Source organism: Falco rusticolus, chromosome 2 (assembly GCF_015220075.1).
Source record: "Falco rusticolus isolate bFalRus1 chromosome 2, bFalRus1.pri, whole genome shotgun sequence".
Lineage (NCBI taxonomy): Eukaryota > Metazoa > Chordata > Aves > Falconiformes > Falconidae > Falco > Falco rusticolus.
Window position 1 is genome coordinate 85,688,710 of NC_051188.1, and position 22,278 is coordinate 85,710,987.

Consider the following 22,278-nt stretch of genomic DNA (forward strand, 5'->3'; position numbering starts at 1 on the left):
TACTTTGCTTCAACAAGGCAAGCCTGAGATGTCTAGATTTCATACGAACGTAGATTTAAAATTTTCAGGAAAGAGGTATTAGTAATACTGTAATACTGTATCATTCTTCTGTATCCATTTTAGTACAAGTGCTTTGTTATATCAACATAAAAAAGAAGTGTGAAATTTTCAAAGCTTATGCACTGCATGCATGGATAGAACTGTCATTAAACTCATATAAATATACTTCTACACCATTGTTTTTTTGGCAGTAGGGAAATTTGAAAATACAATCAGTCTTGGAAATGAGCTTTTGCAAATAGGTCAGAGGAAATAAAAACAAAGGAAAAAATCCTAAATTTGCTCTTCTGTTTTCTTAAATACACATAAACAAAAGTTTATGAACCTTGTCCAAGGTCTTCAGTAAAGAAATAAGCATAAGGGTGACTTGAACCAGTCAGTTCTGTTGCCTGTTGTGTTTGGGTTTTTTTGTTTTGTTTTAAAGGGAGCACATGTGTTTCTAAATTATCAGTGGTAAATATCTGTAAAATGTAGTTTATACCTCAGAACTGTATACTAAGCCATACAACACATGAACACATTTGGTACAAACTAGTAATGCAAATGAGAATGCAGCACAAATATACTTACTTTAACCCCCTTTTCCGGAGAAGAAAACAGGGTTGTGTATGCGTTAACACTGAGTCATCAGTGTAAAAGATGTTTGCTTTTCATCTGTGTCCCAATTTTTTGTTCCTTGCTATAGCTAGAATTTTCTCTGAGATCAATAGAAAGAGTGGTTTGTCTTTGAAGCCTGATTTATTTACATGCTATCTTTAGCTTAGCTGAAGTCCTGTCAAAAAGAGAGATCTCAAATCCTGGCAAGGGTAAGGACCAAGAAAGTCAGCTCTGAGGGGATGACCGTACCATAGTGCTTTTATGTCTTGTGAATATATTCTTCTTGCCTTCCCTGGAAAGATCCTTCCATGCTACCTAACAGATAAAATAAAGATATAGCAATAGAAATTAAGTGTAAATAAGAGACTAATATTTCAAAGACAGGGGAGATGGGTGTATGATTTCATAACTCAATGTACTTTTTTCCGCTTTCAGCTAAAGCAAAGATCACTTGTCTTCTTCCAACTACTGAGTAAGCTCTCACTCATTCAGAATTATTCAAATTATCCAAAACCCAATGTTTATTTAAATATGAAATGACAGCTCATCTGTCTGTTAGATTTAAAACTCAGAATTGCGTTCTGTTTACAGTGATTGAAGGATTTTACCTTATTTTTCCATCCCGCTCTGGGACCTTTAAATGGAAGGCTTACAAAAGAATGCATATTTCTGATGAGTGTAAGTTCCCTTTTTCTCTTAAAAATTGTAGAAGTGATTTGTAATAAGCAATTTCAAACAAGAAACTGGCAACAAAACTGTCCTTGGTGTAGGATAGCTTTCAGATATACTGTTTTATATTTATAGATCTGTTTCTTATCATGCTCTCCTCTTAGGGTTAAAAACACTTCACTTGAAACACTTTCTTTTTGTCTAACTTAAGTTTCTAATCAAGATCACGTACACTGAGAAAAACAGAATTTTATGCACAACTTGTGTCTAAAGGAACTGTGTTGTCTAGTGTCTCTAGAGTATCTTGAAGAGTGTACATTATTTAAAAAAGCTGTGTTCTCATTTAAAATCCTATTGTGTTATGCATGCTATCACTGACAACCCTTCTGGGAAGTATCCTTCTGCTATGGTTATTTAGCTTTTATAAATAAACTGTGTGGTTATTTACTTAGCCAAATAGGTATCTTCTTGATTCACCAGTAGAAGAATGAATTATGTAACTTCAATCCTTGTAGAATTTCTATGGACTAAAGCATTATTTTTGACTACTATTAGAAACTTGGAAAGTTAAAAAAAAAACAACAAACAAACAAAAACAAACACACACACCCCCCACACACAAAAAAACCAATCCCAAAACAAACCCATCCAAAAATATTTTCTTTTTGTAATCATTTGTACTTCGCATAATCCTCTTTAGTTCTATACCATTCAGAAAACAGAGGGGGTGTCTCATTCATCTGAAAGCTGCAACTAAATAATATCTTACATTTTATTCTGTCTTGTGAATGTCCAGTTTCACATAACGGAAACTGTGTAGGACCTCACAGAATTCAGGCTCCTCTCACCTCCATTTTCAGGTAACTGTTTCTTTTCTCACCTGAACTCAATGCAGCTTTCTTCCTCAGGATTGATGTTACACTCATAAAACATTTTCATATTAAGGGGAGTGGAGTTTGACAATCAGCAAAGTCCTTAATTGGAAAGTAATCAAGATTTAGAGCTTATCTATCATGCAAAGTGGAACACCTGAGATACTTTAAGACTGGCTCTCATAGAAACAAATATATGCTTAGGATATTCCCAACTGTTATGGTATGTAAAACAACAACAAAGAAGATCTCAGTGTACATTTTTGGGAATAAGAATAGATTTAGTTTTACTTTTAATTATACCCTTTGTTTCCTTTTCTGTCTGGTCACTGGGATGATGCATTTTAGCTGATGCACTAGTTTGTACAAACTCATAAAATGTTTTGGTGGGCTGGTATTTATCCTGGCTTTCTATCTGTCCTTATGCAAAGAAATATTTACATTTCTTTCATGTTATTTGATATTTTCTGATACAGCAATTACAAGAAAACACTTTAATTTCACCCAAGTATGTATATGAGAACCACAGATCTAATAATTATGATGGTTTAAACATTTTCAGATGGCAGCTTCATAACGATGCTTTATTTTGAGACTATAACACCTGGCAGACTCAAAGTAGGAAATCTCTGTACAAAAAAATCTTTCTTAGCTCTCCTGGAAAGCAAAGAGCAGACAAGCCATGAAGAGGTGGCATGTGAACCTTAGGTGAGCTGTTTTCCCTGCAAGCCTCCCAAAAGTATAAGCCTTATGCACAGACGAGCACAGAACGAGGGTTGGAGTTCTGCTCCACTCCCTTTCTGGTTTTTTTTTTTTTTTTTTTCTGGCACTGCTGAACTGGGAGGACCTGGAGGGATTTTTCAGCCTGTTTTCCTGTGTAAATGGGCGTTATGAGATTTCATTGTCTGCCTTCAGTCTGTCTTTTGTAGCATGGTCTGTAAAGATTTTTGAATTTGCAGTTTATCAAGTCAGAAGCAGAGGTAGAGATTCCCAAATAATTAAGTTCCTATGAGACTTAGAACATTGGTACCTGGGTAGGACATAACTCAGTGCTGGCACTGAGAGAGAAAGAAGCAGAGGTCAAAACTTAAATGTTTCCTTGAGTAGCAACCCACGAGCTAACAAGAGAATGAATCTTGGTCCTCAGACTATCCCATACTTGGGATGTAGAGGGCAAAGAGAGCAGAAACACCCTGCATTAGGTCTGTTCTTAGAGAATTATTTGGGCTGGTTTGGTTTTTTGATGGTTTTGTTGTTGTTGTTGTTGGGTGTTTTTTTCCCCACCTTCCCTATGGTTGCAGTTTAATGTAGACAAGAGAGTCTGAAGGGTAGGTGGCCAGCTGTATATACAGGTAGTGGGTTTCAAATTGTTGTGAGGTGTCTCACACAGACACTTGTTCTGTGCGCAGGGCAGTTCCTGGCAAGTCATGGTGGAGGTCTTCCCTGGGGACCTGAAGGGTGGAAGAGGGTTTCTTAGTTTTGGTACAGCAATAAGATCTATTCCTTACTCTTCAAATATTGCATGAGAGTAAAGCACTAACATTTTGAATAAAGACTGAAGGAGAAGTGTGTGGCTGTTGGCAAGCATACACTGGCTTTTAAAATAAGGAAGTAATATGAATAATTGCCAGGTAGACCTCCGTGAATTCTTTTTAAGAACTATCAAACTGAATCCCATATTTGATTTTCTTTTCCACATCCAGAAAAATTGTTTATCGCGGTGGATACTCTAATGCATGCATACTCAATCCCGTAGCTGTTGATGATTCTGCAGAAAAACAGAAACAGAGAAGGAATTTTATATCTGAAGAAATGTTTAGCTATTTTATGTTGTTAGAATTTTATGGCCAGCCTTCTATACAAGCTATACAATGTATACTGTCTATTAGGTATGCAGTGTCATGGTGGAGTGAAGAAATAAAGATTTTTTTTCTTTAATGTTAAAAATTACCATGAAGCAGAATTATGTGCAGTTAGAGAAACAGCTTGATCAGGATTATTCAGGAAACTGTAAACACTTGATTCTGTCCAAAATATTTATGGAAAATTGTAAGTATCATTTGATCTATTCTTATTTTTTAAGGATAAGATCAGTTTTAAAGGCTGAAAAGAATGTGATTTACATTGTTTCTCCTGTCTCCTAGTGATTATAAAATTATTAGCAATATCTAGTTTTAGCTAACTTCTTAAATGGGAGTTTAGTGTTTTATTGACTGACTTTGAGACATTTTGTAGATCTTTTGCTCTTCAGCTAGAAATCAATATATTAACTGTGAACCAGAAAAAATTCTTCTGCCATTGATAATCATTTTTTCCTGTGGTGAGAGGTACTGCAACACAGAAAATGACTTCATTGGTTCTGTTCAAATTTTGAGTAGATCTGTACTATAGAATTATTTCTGTTGACAATTTTTTGTCTGTTTATTCTTATTGTATTATTTTTGGTATAGGTACAAAATAAGTAGACAAAATAATTTGTATATGTCAATTCATTTTTAAGCTTATTTTGGGAGAGACTGATATGTACTAGAAGACAGGACTCCTTTCTTGTAGTAAAACTTACTTTACACTTGGATTTATTTGAAGGGTTGAACTGAAGTTTTCTACGTGTCCTCTTTCTTTGATGGAATGCAATGTGCTTTTGTCGTCTTATGATTATAAAACATAATAATTTAAATCATCTAAGAAATTATTGTCACTGAAAAAGGAGTTATTTGAGAAGGAAGTATTTATTTAAGAATTTAAGACACAATTAAATATGCTTATTGAAACTATGCCCCAGCATAGAAATTCAGTGTAAAATTCAAGCATAGAAATTTATGAATAGAAAGAAGGGAACACCACAAAATTGCCTAAATAACTTTTTTTTTTTTTTAATGAAGCACAATATTTTTCCTCTGTGTAGCATCCTGCTGATAAAATTAGAAGGTAGTGATCAATATTACCTTCCTATTATTATAACATTGCTACAAATTGTATTCATGCTTTATTAAAACAATTTGCTGTTAATATAACCTAGTATTAATATAGTGTTGGTATATGTTTTCATTCTCAGATGATATCATGGATGGTGATGGGCTGGTATAATAATGAGCTGTAAATGGCACTGGTTTAATTTTGCCTCATTTTTTCTAAACATGGAAAACTGTACTTATGTCTGTGCTTGAGTATTAGTTTTAGAAAGTTGGAAGTTAGCAGACTTTATACATTATCCTTAGAAAGTGAAAAGGAATCTGATTTTTATTTAATTTGGTACTTGTGTTCCCCATGAATGTTAGTTGAAAGAAGGGATTTTTTTTCCCCAAGCTTCTTTGCTGGAACCTTGTGCAGACTATTACCGAGTGCTCTCAGCATCCATGAGCTGGGGAAGCTGAACACGTGAAACAACTTTACAACTTCACACATCGGCTTCATACATTTGTACGAGTCAGATCTCTAGTAAAGCAATAAGTAAAACCTTGTTAAATATTTCAGTAGAGCAAAAACCCAAACCATAGGTCTTTTTTTTTGTGTGTTTCTAACAAGTCTATGGAATAGTGACACATCTTCAGAAAGAGAATGAATATTTCCTGAATTACTATTAAGGCCAAGTATTTTTGCTTCCTGGCCCCCTATCCTTAGCCTAGAATTCACCTGTTCTCAACACATATTTCTCTCAGTTTTGATACAGCTATTTCAATAATGCCTCTGGTTGAAGAGGTGAGAAGAGCCGGACTGAAGTTAGTCATTGTCAGCAGAGAGTACCTAGTTCTCATAAAAGTTATCACAGCTGGTTTGTTTTTAGTGGAATAATTTATTGTTGATAAAAGTTCTTAATGTGTTTCCTTGTTGAAAAAAATATATTTATTTCTAAGCCTTGATGTTTAAAACTCAGTCTGCTCCTCTTCACCTAAAAGCTCTTAGATGTCAAGATGCATGTTTTTCACTGAAAGTAACATTTCTAATAAACATATTGATTTGTATTTCAAAATCATGGTACTGTACTGAGAAAAATATGTTAATGTTAAATATGCAACGAACATGAGTTCCTGAAAGTCTTACTATGTTTATATCAACTACTTTGAAGCAAGCTGATGAATTTAGCAATCAGAAATTAAATTATAGTAATATGTAAATCAGATATCCCTTGAGTATCAACACTGGCATGCTTAGGAAAGCATTTGAATTAATAAAATATCAGACCCCAAATGCTATAATTATGCTCTAAAGAAAGAACAAGATGGATACACAGGCTAATTCCATTACATACTAAAGAAAATAGAGTGTAGCAGGGGTAGAGAATCACCCCAGTGGTTGTTGTAGGGAGTAAAGCCAGTCTCCTTAAATTAATGTGACTCAACTGGGACAGAAAGCTTCTCCTCAGCACTAAAAGAGCTAAAGCAACAGCTCTGAGGAATCCAGAGTTCATGGTGATATGAAAGGCAAAGGAAGGAACAGCAAAATCAAAACAGAGGAAGAATGAAGACGTGATAACTGCTCACGAACCAGTTGGTTTGTTGTCTGCCCCTCACCACTGCCATTCTCCCACCAGTCACTCTTGCTCAGAGGCTTGGGGCAAATGATGATTTAATGGTGAACAGGAGGAGGAGAAGCAGAAAGCGGACAATTAATTCTGGCTGCCAAAATCCTCTGGTAAATGATTTGGTAGGGATTTTTGCGTCCATCTTAAAGGTCAAAACAGTTGACCTTATGCTACAATTATACTTCTAGTGCAAGGCAGGGAAATAACTGTTGCTGTAATCAGACTTTTTCCTCCTCTTTTTGAAAAATTACTATTTCTGGTCACTTGGTTTATTTTGTTCTGTTTCTAACCTACTTGAAATTTCAGGCAATGATTTAGGCAATTCATGTGATGCTTATGTTCTCTTACTGAACCAGTACCTATGCTTTGTTCATATTGTTGTAATGCAAGGCCACAATGCAATGATAGATAATAGGTAGATCATTAAGTGAGGCTGTACATGGTACCTAATATCATTTTACTTGCTTTGCACTTGAAGCCCTCTGTATGTAAACAGTTGCAAGCATAAACCGACTCATCCTCTTGTCTATCACAGTAATTCTCTGCAATTGGGAAGCCACTTTTGCAGGCTGGATATTGCCCAGGATAATTTATTCCTCTGCGGCTTGCTGCAGTTGTAGTCAAGTCAGTGTACGTTGACCACTAGTTCGAATCTTTCTGGTATTATTTTTTCTACAAGCAGTCACAATTTTATCTGCTACATGACTGATTTTGCAGTTTCCATAGAGTAAAAAAAAGTATTCAGAAACATTTTTAATGCCTGTCAAGAATATTTTTTTTAAAAAAATTAGTGATGTAGAATAAGTACTCATAGATTTTTTTTCATTGAAAAAATGTATATACTATGTTAACTTGCTTTAAAAAGAAGTGTAAAATACATGGATGAAAACTCCGACAGTGAGGGTTATAGAAATAGTTTGTCAAATGCCTGAAGTGGGTGATACCTGCAGTACTTTGTCTTAAAGGGAGGCTATAAATGACCAGCACTGGTGAGTCAATATATGTATACTTTGTTGAATATTTCCAGTCTGCTGCTTTTATGTAATGGGGTTTTGTGGTTAGTTGTTTGTTGTTTTTATTTTTTTTCATAGCCAAAGGCATGGACAAATGACAACCTAGTAATTTCAAAAGAATATATAACAGCTTAAATAGCAAAACTGAAAGGAAAACAGGATGCTGAGGCACATGTACTTATTCCAGTGCTGCTGAGTTAAAGATTAGGGGTTGTGCTTTCAAGATACAGATTCCACAGGAAAGCAAAACAAAGTGTTCTAGTTTTTGAAGCACAGGAAGTGTATAGGAAATAACTTGGGTTATGCAAGGCTATGGATATTTCTCTAAGAATCAAGAAAAGCTGTGAAATCATAAAAATGTAATAACTGATTTTTATTTAAGAAAAATGAATTGATTTAAATATGGCAGAAAATGAACTGTGTTCACCTTGAGTTGTAATAAAATTATTTAGCTAAAAAAGCTGGCCTGATATTTAGGTAATTCCATCAGTATTAGTGATGCCCTTGAAAAGAATAAGCTATGTATGAAGAAACTAGGTCATGTTGTTATTTTTAATATTACTGGGACCTATTATGTGAGTAGTTTGATTTGTGATAGCTGGAAAGAGATTGAAGATGGAGGATACAATTTTTCTTATCATTGACATTGTTTGCTCAGTTATAACTTTGCAGAGCTAGTTAAAATATCACAGTGTTGTAAATATCAGAAAGTGCAAATTAAACATGCCATCAAATAAGGCCATAGTTCAAACTTGCCACAGTTATGTGTAAAGGTAAATGGAAAAGTTGTTTGACAGAGGCTTGTCTTTACATTTGGGAGCTACATAAATACGGAAATTAATATATTTCAGTGGCATCATGTCTGCTACAAAATCAGGTGTGCTACAAAATCAGTGAGTAGTTTTTTTGACTTATAGTTAAATTTTATGAATTTAACCTGAAACATTATACTTAGTATGCAGTATCAGTGGGGATGATTTGGGGGGGGGGGGGGGGGGGGGGGGGGGGGGAGGAAAAGTCTCTTTGTCTCCCTGCAGTATTTCCAAATTAGTTCTAAAGCTAAATTGACTTCATAAACCAATAAGAAGAAACTGTGTAATTTAGGTTAGAAACACCAAATAGACCTCTGGTCATGCCTTTTACAGGTTAATACTGAAATGACTTTAATGACAATTTAGTGTCGCATTAGAAAGGGATGTGAAATGTACATTTAAAGGAGTATGGCCCATTTTAGCAATTACATATCACTGGAACTAAAGGGAAATACATGCACTTTTTTATTATTATTAATAATCCTGTGGTAAATATCTTTGTAAAACTACCAGGAGTTAGTTTGCTTTCAAAGTGTCAGCATTTGAGGACAATACTGCGTACCTAAATAATTTTTAATAAGGTGACTGAATTGCCAAGGTCAACTCTCATCTGAACCAATAATATATCACTTTTCAATGCTTCTAAGACCCAGAGAGTGCTTTTGTTGTAGGTTGACCCTGGCTAGACACCAGCTGCCTACCAAAGCCACTCTATCACTCCTCTCCTCAGTTGGACAAGGGAGACAAAATATAATGAACGGTTCGTGGGTCGAGCTAAGGACAGGGAGATCTCTCAGCAATTACCGTCATGGGTAAAACCAGACTCAACTTCAGGAAAAATTAATTTAATTTATTGCCAATGAATTCAGAGTAGGATAATGAAAGATAAACCTAAATCTTAAAAAACACCTTCCTCCTGCCCCTCCCATCTTCTCAGGCTTAACTTTACTCCCAATTTTCTTTATTTCCTCCTGCTGCGCAGCACAGGGGGACAGGGAATGAGGGCTGCGGTCAGTTCATCACACGTTGTGTTGTCTCCGCTGCTCCTTCCTCCTCAGGGGGAGGACTCCTCATACTCTTCCCCTGCTCCAGCATGGGTTCCCTCCCATGGGAGACAGTCCTCTGTGAACTTCTCCGATGTGAGTCCTTCCCACAGGCTGCAGTTCTTCATGAATTCCTCCAGATCCACAAGGTCGCAGTCTCTTTCAGGCATCCACCTGTTCCAGCATGGGATCTTCCATGATCTGCCCCACCACTAACCTCCATGGGCTGCAGGGGGACAGCCTGCCTCACCGTGGTCTTTACCACGGGCTGCAGGGGAGCCTCTGCTCTGGCACCTGGAGCACCTCCTGCCCCTCCCTCTGCACTGACCTGGGTGTCTGCAGAGCTGTTGCTCTCACATATTCTCACTCCTCTCTCCAGATGCAATTGCTGTTTTCTTTTTCCCCTTCTTAAATGCTTTATCACAAGATGCTACCACTGTCACTGATGGGCTCAGTTTTGGTCAGCGGTGGGTCCATGTTGGAGCCAGCTGACATTGGCTCCACTAGACACAGGGGAAGCTTCCAGCAGCTTCTCACAGAAACCACCTCTGTAGCCCCCCCTGCTACCAAAACCTCACCACGCAAACCCAACACAGCTCTCTAACTTTCTGTCCAGGCAAACACGCTGATTCCAGAATGACTTTGGGCAGGAGTAGGAGGCAGCTTTTAGAACCATAGTTACTCAGCAGTTGCATTCAGAAGGTCTTCTAGAGCCAATAACAAATTATTCTAAGCTCCAAGCTGTATCATATTGAGAAGCAAGAAAATTGAGGCAAACATGATTAATGTGCTCAAAACAGGTTCGTTGCAGTAGATGTATGTGAGGGAAATTTTCCATTTGCAGCCCTTGACTTCCTCTTTCCTTGCTTACACACGTGGATTTAAAGACATGAGAAATTTGCATTGCAGGAAGGACAAATTCAGGTTAATTTATTACAATAATAAGGGACCCAGGAAAAACTTATGCTTGATCTTCTCAAAAACCAAATTGTCACCTTGGTGAAATTCATAGTACCAAGTCCTACTGGGTGCTACTTGCCTCTCAAGAGCTAATTATAAAGGAAAAACATTAAGTATTAGTAAGAAGAACTGGAGAGATGCATTTGGAGTTGTAGTTGATAGCAGCACAGGCAGCAGTGACAAGAATCTGGAATTACTGTAGTGATCTGAAGTGTGAAGTTACCAGGCTGTTGAGGTACAGTAGACTACTGCTTTCTGAGGACAGCAGGCTAGACTGAAGAATTTGTATAGGCAAAAGAAAGGAATTTCAGTTTTTACGCCTTGTTTTATGAAGACAGTCTAGAATGTATTAAAAGTTTCAAACAAATCTGAGACTTTTTCTGATTAGAAGCTTTTAGCAGAATATGAGAAGTTGTATATCTCCATTTTATTTGTTAAAACATACAGTTGTGGAGTTGCATTGTACCCACATTTCTTTGTGTACAGTAACAGTCATGGACGGTCAGCAGTGCAGCCAGGGCAGCACTGGACCTTTTGTTTTTCTAATTAAACAACATCAAAATATATTAAAAAATAATATATACAAAGTAGTTGATGTAGAAACCAAGTACAAACTGTCAAACCTCACCTAGTTCTGCTTTATAGGTAGAACCTGCCTAGAGCCTACTGTCAACTCAGAATGCTGCTCTTTTCATAGTAGCACTTGATAGTAATATTCAAGACATAATAATTCCTGTAATTTGTGCTGAGAAAAAAATGCTTTGCTTTAAATTATTCAATATTTTACTGGTTTTTTTCCACATCTTCCATCTCCATCAGCTGCCCTGAGATTCCATAATTCATAATAACACAATAACAAACAAAATGCGCACAAAATAATGAAGATTGCATAGCTGCTTATAACAAAACAGCTAGGAAACAACATATACTTTTTGTTGATTATTTTAATCCTAACAAAGTGCCAGTAATGTGTCTCCAGATTAAATCAATGTGGTTTAACTGCCTGGAAAACTAATTTCTTCCTTATTTCTAATAGAATCTTGAACAGAGGTACATACCCATAATGGATAAATTCATTCTGGTAACCAAATGCTAGCAAATTGTTTTGGGGATAGTTTTCCACGGAATGTTTTCACAGTTCTCTGATTTATGTTTTGCATCTGGGTAGACACTCTTATGTCAACTTCATGCTTTTATACAATTTAAGGGGGAAGAAAAAAATATGTAAATGACTAAAGAATAGCACATTAATGTCAAATTCAAGACTAACAATTTCTGAAAGTGGTACATAGTACCTTTACATGCTTTTAGGATCTGTAGCTTACCCTAAATGAAGGAAAAGCAATACAATATTTTTTCCATAAAACATTTTGTGCTAGCTAGTGTCTCTGACAGAAATTAGCTTGTTTGCGGTATTTCTTCATGTTGCTACAGGGCTTTTACATAACAATATATTATTGTTGAGCACGTTTGTCTACCACAATGAAAAGAGGAAAGTGCTGGTAAGATTGCCCATGGAATAGTTTCTGATTAAGTTTAACGGTAAAATGCTGTTTCATTCAATGACAAGAGGTAATGAGACTGCAGAAAGAGTTGCGTGATATATGTACACGTTAACTAAGAAATAACAAAATAAAGTTCAAGAAATTATGCCATTCTGGTACCCGCTTAGGTAAGCAGGTAAGGACTCTGATGAATGTTTCAATTGCGTAACACAGGAAAAACAATCAAACTGGTTTACTTCAAATCCTCATCCACTCAAATCTTTTTCTTTTTTACTATTTTAATTATCAACAGGAATCTATCAGAACCAAAACCTTATATTTTTGTCATATTGCCACATCAGTTGTCATGAGCATTGTTAAAAGTATCAGGAAAAAAAGGTGGCAGCTAGGGACGTCGTAGTGTAATGTATTTGAAATTGGTTGATGATTTGTTTAATTATATAAATTACTTCTCTTTCTTTACAAAAAAAAATAATCATAGTTTCTCAGGGAAAAATAATAAAGTGTAACTAACTCTTCATGATATTAATGATGGTTAAGCAAATGTTTAGTATTATTATCACAACATAGATATTGAATTATTAGAGTCCATTAAAAAAAAAAAACCAACACAAAAAGTACTCACATTTCAAATAAAAAAATTGTATTAGACCAAAGTACTATAACTTTATGTAATTACATATTATTTATACAGTAGATAAAATTGGATTTGACAATATAGGGGTTTTGTCAGTTTTGTTTCTTGTTGACAAAATAAGGTTACTGGCAGCTCTCAGAATGAAGAAGGCACAGTCAGGGCTTTAAAAAGGAAATCAAATGTTAGTGAGACCCCATTTTGGTGAGCATATGGTTCACATTAATTTTGTTTGTTAGTTTAAATACTGCAATTGTATCAACAGGGGTATGTTTCTGCTTTTCAAATGCATGTGTTACAAAGTGATTCACAAAGAGTCAGTCTTCTCTACAGAAAGTACAGGCATCTTTGGGTCACCAAAACTGTTATCTACTGTCTCTCATGTTCATGTGCACAGTCACATAGAAATTTGTGCAGTGTAACTCTTAGATGTTGTTAAAATGAGTATCACTTTGCGCCCTGTTAACAACCTGACTTCAAGGCATACACTGATCATCCATATTCAGAAGAAACTTCCTTTGGCTGCTTGAGTGGTGCAGCGTTGTAAAATTTAATGTATTACAGAAAAAAGATTAAAAGAAAAATAGTGGTATGACAGTGAAAGAAAACTTAAATGGGCAGAAGTCTATAAGCACAAGGATGGCAACCCCCAGAACACAAAATACTTCTCTTTGTATTGATGTGAAGCAAGCTTACGAATAGAACTAGCTCTAGGATCTCCATTATTGCAGTTTTTTTATTGATCTTTGGTTGTAGTTAGGGGAAAGCAAGCCACAGGATTGACTGGGAGAGGGTAAAAAAGACAAAAATAGAACAAGAAATAAAATGGCAATGAATAGCAAAACCACTGAATAATTCAGCTGAAAATAATAAAAGGAAAAGCAGCATGGGAAGGAAATTAAAAACAAGAGGAGAGGAAAGACAAATGTTTTTTTTAGTGTTAGATATTCTTGTTCTCTCTCCCTTTTAGGGGATTCACACCTCATATTCAGAGCATGAACTGAAAGCCATTCCCAAGATGTACTAGGAATGCCTGTAGATTCAGGGTCTCTCAGACCTTTAATTTTCTTAGGTAAGGCAACGTATGATGTAGTTGGGAAGTATTTTCTAAAGAATAAGTGTTACCAACAACTTTGTCACAAGCAGATGTGGTTTATTAATATTCACTAAACTGCATGAGTATCTCAAGAACAGCTTGACAAGTCACACAGTAGGTAATATGGATGCAAAATATGAACTGAATGTTTGGAGGTACAACTGAAATAGTGTTCTACAGACATTTGGGGAGATCTGAAGCAATGCTGAAAGTATCATATTAAGAAATTCCTTTGGGAATTTCTTTTTCCATTTTTTCCCTCTTTTCCCATTTCCTTTTTTTTTTGTGTTTGATTAAAAAGAAATCATTAAGCAGCTGCTCTTTTGTTGTCACTAAGCAGTTGCTTCTAGAACCAAAAAGTACAAGTAAGAGAACAAAAATGAAAACAAATAATGAACTAGGCAAAAGTTTTCATGCTGATTATGGACAGAGTCCCCTGCTAGTGCAGAAACAGCTCTATTGACTTTGGTGAGAATTCTCCCCTGTGTTTACCCTCTATTTCTTTTTTGCATCTGTTCCACTTGGAAGTTTTCTGAAAGAGTGTGCATTAATATCTCATTTTAGGTAAATCTTGGGGAAAGTAGAAGAAACTAATAAAGCAAAGAAGCATTGTATGATTGTCTTGGCAGTTTTAAGTTATTATACCAAATTTTTTGAGGCCATTATCAAAGTGTAAAACCATCTGTATGAGAGGTAGAAATCATTTAATGTACTGTTTTTTCAATTTTTAGTCTGAGATAATGTTTAAACCTTACTTTAATGAAATGTTATTCCCTGCTTACTTACGCCTGGGAATCCCAAGAAAGAAAAATTAAAGTAATAGGTATTTATATGATCATCTGCTTTTCTTAGTAGCTAAAAATGCAACATGTTGAAAAAACAGAGTATATAGAAATATCTGCAATCCACTCAAAACTGTGATTAGCTCTGTGTGTATAAATATGATGAGGTCTTTTCTGAGTAATTTTATTTTTCACATTATATAAACACCTCATTTTTAATTAAGTTGGTTTGCTCACTCTGTTCATAAAGTGATTAGAAACTGTATAATTGCACATATAAGTATCTCAGATGGCTGCCTGAATAAGCTGGGAACCCAAAGGGCAACATGCCCTTTCGCTTTGCCATTTCTGTATGAAAGGGTGAAATGTCAAGTGAAACTACAAGAAGCAGATTCAATGTCAATATTCCTTCTGTAGCACCATAAACTGTAAGGCCATGACAGGCAACCCCTTGCAGGCTCCAAGCGCCTTGCCTTCACACACGTGTGTGGCAAGGGTACAGGGAGAAGGAATAGGGACCTATCGCTGTTGACAGGTGTTAGATACAGAATGAAAAGCATCTTTGTGGTCCAGGGCATTGGGATGTGTGTGTGGAATCATGACTTTTCAGCAAAACAGTTAAAAACACTTGTGTCCACTTTATACAAAAATAGTTTTTAAAAACCTAAATGTCTTCATGGGTTGCTGTGCTTTGCACACTACCCAGTGTCAAGAAAAATCTGCTTTTTCTTAGGCTGTAGACAAATTTCATCAGCACATGTGTTTCCATTTAATCATGTGAAAAGTGTCAAATATATAGAGTACTTGGAAAAAACTGGACTCCTGTCCAGAACTGTGGGTAAATGCTGCAGCGGCAGGTGGATGTTGACCTCTGTGCCCCAAGTTATGTTGGTGTTGGTGTTCAAGCTGTCTGTGTAAAATTTTTTGCAAAACCCTCATTAGGGTATGCAACTGACTTTCTGCAGTTAATGAATTAGTAGCTGGCCACTGGGGCGTGTTTGTGTTAAAACAGAGTAACTCCCAAGTGTGGTTCAACTTGTGAACTTTCAATCATAACCTCATGCCTGAAGATATAACAGGCAAGATATAATAAATAAATAATAATAAAAAAAGTTAGTAGGAGTTATGTTCATCTTTTACATTCCTGGAAAGCCGTACCCTGCTGATTTTAACCAGTTCATGGACACATTTAATTTAATGTTAGTATGTAGATATACTAACTGACTAACTATATATATAAACTATATATATAAAATATATATATATATATACACATACACACACACACACACACACATATATATATAAAACCTAAATATACTATATTGTTTGTTTAGATAAAGAAAACAAGCATAGTGTGATACAGTAAAATACTTGGTTTGTTCCAGAAAAACTAGATTTAGCATTTTACTTGAAAGCTCTTGTATGTAGATAGGATTCAAACACACTGCCTGAGAACATGAAACCTAAGTATGAATCCCACAGTGTAGACTGCTGAAGTTATTTCAGTTTCTGCTTATTTTTAGCAGTAAAGTGTTGAAAATTGTTTTACTCTTTTCTGCTCGTACTCTTTGAGGAATTCAATGAAATGCTTTAATGATTATTAAAAATATGAAAGGATTTATTTCTTTATGTATAAATATGAACTTTCTTAAACAGGCATACAATGTTAAAATCTAAGCTACAGTTTCAGAACTGTTGCTCTTAAGCATGAGGTAAGGTAGCTTAATGGTAGGTTTTTTAATGATAAAATGTGGAGAAAATGTATCCCAATGCATTTAGTAGAACTTGAAAAATGGTCCATCTTGGTTACCTTTTGGTAGTTTTTCATTTTGTTTTGTAAGTAGAAACAATGAAAGTAACACTTTTCCTCAGAAATGTAGCTCCCGCCAACCCTGAAAAAAACCAAACCAAACAAACAAAACCCAACCAACCAAACAAAAAAAAACCCCAAAAAAACCAAAAACCCCGACCCCCCCCCCCCAAAAAAAAAAAACACGAGGAAATAGATTATCAGGCTTCTTGCAACTGGAGACAAATGTGTTCTTTAATGGATTTAGTACTTCAAACAGTTTTTGCTTTTTCAACATCACTTGTTTGTGTTCATAGGTAATAGGAATTCCAAACACTGTGCAATTTAAATTTTACAGTGCTTTGTAGGCTATTAAGTAAACATGGTGTATACCTTTGGGGGTGTTGAAGTAAAATTGTTTGCAAGTTTTACTTATTAATTGATCTGCAGAATATTGCTGTAATGATCTCTAGTAGACAAGAATACATGAGGGGAAAAAAGGCTGTAGAGATGCACTGAAAGGCACTTATTACAAAAAGATGAGATGTCTTTCTCTCTACTCACCTTTGGATTTTTCATTTGGAATTCAGAGGAGAGCAAAAACTTTCATCTCTTTCCATCTGGCCAGTATGTGATGAAGCGTTTTGTTTCATACTTGACATTTTTATGAACATGCGTATGCATTGGGTATTTTGCAGGAGCTTCAAGATGGCATTGGGCCACAGCAAAGTGTTGTCAAAACATTGAATGTAACTGGTGAAGAGATTATTGAGCAGTCGTCAGCGGCAGATGCTAAGGTGCTGAAGGAACAACTGGAAAGTTTGAATACCCGGTGGCAGGAGATCTGCAGACAGCTGGTAGAGAAAAAAAAGAGGTAGGTTAAAAGAGAGCAAAAATATTGTGAAAATATTTTTAGTTATTTTAGATTTTCTTCTGGCTTAAACACTCCAAGGAGCTTTTAACTTCTGGAGTTTTTATATTCATAATGATTTATCATTAATTAAATTTCACATCCGCTATCATTTGTTTAATTCTTCTTCTCTACCTTCTCCTGTCAATGACCACCACTCCCTTCTGTACTCCACATTTTTATAAATCCACTCTTCATGTTAAAAACATCAAACAAGCATGCGTTATTGTTTGATTATAAGTAGAAAAGATTGGAGCTTCATTTACAGAATTTATAGTTGATTCACCATCTTTCTATTTGATAGTATGGCATTAAAATACATCTCTGTAGTACTAATAATATCTTAGCTAATTAATACAGTTAATCCTACCCTAATTGACTTCTCATCATAAATGTCATTAACATCTGCATTTCATAAGTTGGATAAAAAGAATGGATTCATAATTTAATGTTATTTATAATCACTTTCTGATCAATTTGTTTTTCTCATGGAGCCACAGGAAGCTAGAGCTGTTTGAGTTACAGAAAACACAAAAATGGTTTAACTCCTTTAAGAAGAGAATTTCCAATTAAAAATAAAAAAGTTTTTCTTTGTTGTTGTTGTTGTTGCTGTTTATACTAGGTTTTTTTAAAAGCATATGCTCTTAATCTAGGTACTAGGCCTAAATTAATGACATTCTGCTTTAAAACAAGTAGAGTTTTTTTCATGCATTTTTTTGAAACTCAGAATATTCCTTGTAGAGGTACATCAGTGAGTGCTGGAGATGTACTAGATGAACTAGTAGTGTGCAACAGTTTTGTTACTTCTGAATGTGTGATGTACCATTTGTTTGGTTTAGAGCTGTGGGGGGCAACGCTGGGGAAATGTTTGCTGGAGTGGTAAAGGAGTGTCCTGAAAGATTGTTACCGAGTTTAATCATGAGTAAAGTTTCATTTGGAACACATTAAAAGAAGGAGACACAACAAGTAAGCTACAGTTTCAAGAAGTTTCAGCAGTGCTTTAAATATTTCTTTCTGCTGCATTTCCTGGTGTTGATGGTAATGCTCTTTGTTACACAAGGGAGTCCTTGGCCTGCCTTTATCACCCTAAAAGCTGTTCTTTTGTACAATGGAGACCCATCTGTGTTTCCAAGCCTTTACTTGCTATGTAAGTGATAGCACCTATAAAACAATAACACATCATTTTAATAGCCCTGTAAGCTCCCTCGGCAACACAGAAGAAAGAGATTGGTGATTGAGCTTTGCTGAGAGTATGAAACAGGTTCCAGTTCTGGTAAAGATTGGTATTATGCTTCATTTATCAATAGAAATATCTATCTGAATGTTGTTTTGGCTCAAGGTGGTGTTAACAGTGTATGGAGTGTCTTGGCGCATTCTGTATTTTAAGGAAGCCTAGGATCTCTTTAATGGGAATAATAAGGTAATGTTTCCTAGATGAAGGTTCTTATATAAACACACGCACATGCATTCCTTCTTTTGGTCTGTTTGGTTTGTTGACGGGTTGGCTTGTTTTCATCTGGAATGACAGCTTGTGTAATTTTGAGGACAATGACTGCCGAGACCTCAGTTAGTGAACTCTGCATGAATGCATGCATTGCTGTAGAAAGAATACAGATAGCGTTGTGTTAAACTGATATAAATGCTTTTTTATATACCATAGAGAGACCTGTGTGCATCAGGACAGATGAGTTTGCACTTCTATGCATCGCCTGGTCTTCCTGGCTGCATCAGTCAGGGAACGCTTTTGCTCCCAGATCTTGGATACAGATCCTACCCTCAGTCTAGCTATATTGCCTCCCAGTACATGCTTTTTCTTCTTTCCTTCATCTTTTCACTCTCTCAGACCAGATTTTCAAAGGAAAGAAGCCTAGTTGACAGAAGTAATTTGGTGTGTTCTAGCTAGGTCTCAATTATTGATGATCCTAGGCATGAAAAGACCGTAGGCTTGTCTGCTGCACAGTCTTCATATTGCCTTGGTGTCGTGGGGTTTTCATCCCTCTTATGCTTTGGCATCTTTCAGTTCTTCATTAGTTTTCATAATTTGTTTTGGAGTACGGTCAGTTTATCTCTTTTTAGGACTTGAATCCTGTGTCACCCAAACTGCCTTAATTTTTCATTAAGAGTAAAGCATGGGCCAAACAAAAGAAGTAAATGATCTCTGCTTGCAACCCAAAAGAACTATATAGTCACAGCAGTGTCCACTGCATGTGTTTGGACTATGGCAAATTTATTTAAGTACTTCAGTACAATATAAATTATAGTAGATCTGGGTGAATTAAAACATTTTTACTCCTCTTTTTCAGAATGGCTTTAATAGACTGTTTTCCAAACAAACTCCTAATTCAGTATGCTTATATTTTGGATCACCTATGTTTTAATAGTCCTTTAATATTTCTCTCTCTTTCCTAAAAATAAAATGTTTGCAATTAAAATAATATGATTATGAAGGGAATTCTAAGATTTTGGTTTATTTAAGTCAATTTTGAAAATGAAACCACATTAAAAAACCATAATGGAAGAAAGTGATTCTGAAGGAAGAGCAGAATGTTAGAATACCTTTTAATTTAATAATTTGAAAGAAAAATAAAATAGATATTAACATTGAGAACCTTCTGGAAATCAGAAAGCTGTTTCTAAATTTTAAGTAGATTTTATGTTTTATTTTCTGTAGTATAAATTGTGCTCTGCTACGAAAGCTGATTCTCAGTAGTTCAAATAGAGGAGCAGTGATCAACTAAAATTCTGTTTTCTATTAAATTTTTTGGCTCAGCAGCTCTCAGGATAAAGGAAGTGGGGAGAAATTAGCAACTGAATGGATTCCAGAAATGAAATCTGACAGTGATTTCAAATTCAAGTGTAATGTTGCTAAGCATTATTTAAATGGCAAGGAAATGTTAGATACTGTAGTCTATTTTGCTATTGCTTAGCAAGATGGAAGAAATTGATTTTGATAATCTTATGTAGTTTACAGATACGGCACATACACTCCATTCTGGACATATTTCTAAAGCAAAATTCAAACACACTTATCAGTTGGGAGGTGGGGGAAGATTACAGAAGAGAAACCAACATAGATGTTTTTGCAAGGCGCATGAATATGAGAGTTTGGTTTGAGACAGGAGGTGTATGGTGACATTTCCAAGGATGCCCATGACATTAAGCTCTCTCAGGTAGTCAAATACAGAGCTGATAGCAGGAAACTCCAATTCTGAGCAGATGGGCAACAAGTGGCAGATGATCCTTATCATAGACAAATGTGAGGCAACAAATATTTCGGAGAAACAGTCTGTACCATGCTTACATGCTGAGCTTGCAAATGGCAGTTACAACTCAAGAAAGTGATTCTGGCATTATCACTGACAGTGTTTGCAGGCTCAGTGTGGAAAGGCAGCCAAAAAAGCCATAACATTTTAGGCAGCATCAGTAAGAGTATTTGAAAACACAACAAAAAAATGTTTTGCTGTCATCGAACATCGTGCCATGCTCACATTGAGTACTGTGTGCAGAACTGCTCTCTGCATGTCGAAGGGTATGATGGAGTTACAGAAGTATCACTGGAGGAAGGCAACTAAAATGAGCCAGGGTTTGGAGCAGCTGCATGGTGAGAATAGACTAAGAAACTGGGGATCTTCAATCTGGAGAGAAGTCTCAGCAGAGATATGACTGAGGCTTTACAAAATCAAAGGGGTGGGTAAACTGAATGTGGAATGACACGTTATTTGCCTAATTCCTCAATACCAGAAGTAAAGGGTACTTGTTGAAAGTGTAAGAGCTAGGGAAATCAATTTTAAAATTACTTTATATTATGGTTTCTGAATATCTGAGTTTGTGGAAGAAACTATGACTCAGCCCTGTAAAATTCTTAATCTAATGACTGGCTTCTGGGGGAGTTTGAGATGTACAGGCTAAAGAAAATGGTCAGTTTTCTGTGCTGACCTTAATTACCATATCCTGTTAGCAATGTTGGTAGCAACTTGTAGGGCTAGCTTATCTGACACACTCAGGCATTTTTCATGTTCTGATGCACTGATAATATTTTGGGGGGTGGGTGAGTGGGAATTCTACAGAATTACTTTGTCAGTTTTTCTGAGGATGCACTGTTAAATGGACTGCTGTTTATTCTGTATGAGAAGATAATATTATCACTGCATTAATAAAGAACAATGTAAATTCAAAATATGTCCTTTAACCATCATGAATGCGGTGGCTGGTTGACTTGAAAAGGGGAGATAGACACGTGATATAATTCTGAGAGTTTCAACATGTTAATCCAATTGGATTTGTAATAAATATTAAACTACCTGCATAATAAGAACTGTAAACCAGATCAAACCCATGGTATTCTGTAAATAACTGAAACTGGAAGCTAACTGTTCGCTAGGCACTAATATTAATCTTAACACTAGACTGGCAGATTTAATGAATGAGAATTATTTGGACTACAGATGGATAACTTCATTAAAACCAGCCAAGAAAATAAGCTAAATCTCAAAATAATTTGAGGAACCTGTACTGCTCTTCAGTAAAAAGAAGCTGTTGTTTTTTAAGTTTTAAAAGGTCAAATGCTGATCCCAAGCAAAGCACAGGCTTAGAATCGGCTTTGGATCTCCTTTCCTTGGTACTGAAGATCAAGAGGTTATGCTTGAGTTCTGTTTGTGTAGGATGTTATCTTTCATTTGCCTTTATCTAAGAGTTTCAAAGCTGTAGAAGTTTGAATTCAGTGTTCAATGTTTCTGTATCTTGCAAACTAATCCATCCAGCTAAGAGTTAGGTGAGAATGTAATTTTAGCACATCTAGTCATTTTATCTTACTGCAAACTTCCGAATAGGCCAGGCAGTTGAATAAATTGAAACTTGATTGAAAGTCTGGTACACTGATAGTTAGCAAATTGGGAATTTAATTGAGCTTTTGTTAGCATTTTGTTGCAAGCAGCATGTATTGGAGAAGCCTGAGTTTGTGCTCTGGAACAGTGTTACTCAAACTGAAAGGGAGACTTTGGAGACTAGGGGA

The 22,278-nt window shown here is 35.8% G+C and overlaps 1 protein-coding gene across 12 annotated transcripts in view; it reads left to right on the plus strand.

Annotated features, from left to right (window-relative positions):
* Nucleotides 1-22,278, plus strand: part of DMD (dystrophin) — a 1,095,710-nt gene that overhangs the window by 654,078 nt on the left and 419,354 nt on the right. For all 12 annotated transcript variants that reach the window (XM_037376983.1, XM_037376984.1, XM_037376980.1 and 9 more), the window contains one exon: nt 17,056-17,231. In XM_037376983.1, coding sequence (XP_037232880.1) covers nt 17,056-17,231 — 176 coding nt within the window. The remainder of the gene's footprint in view (nt 1-17,055; nt 17,232-22,278) is intronic.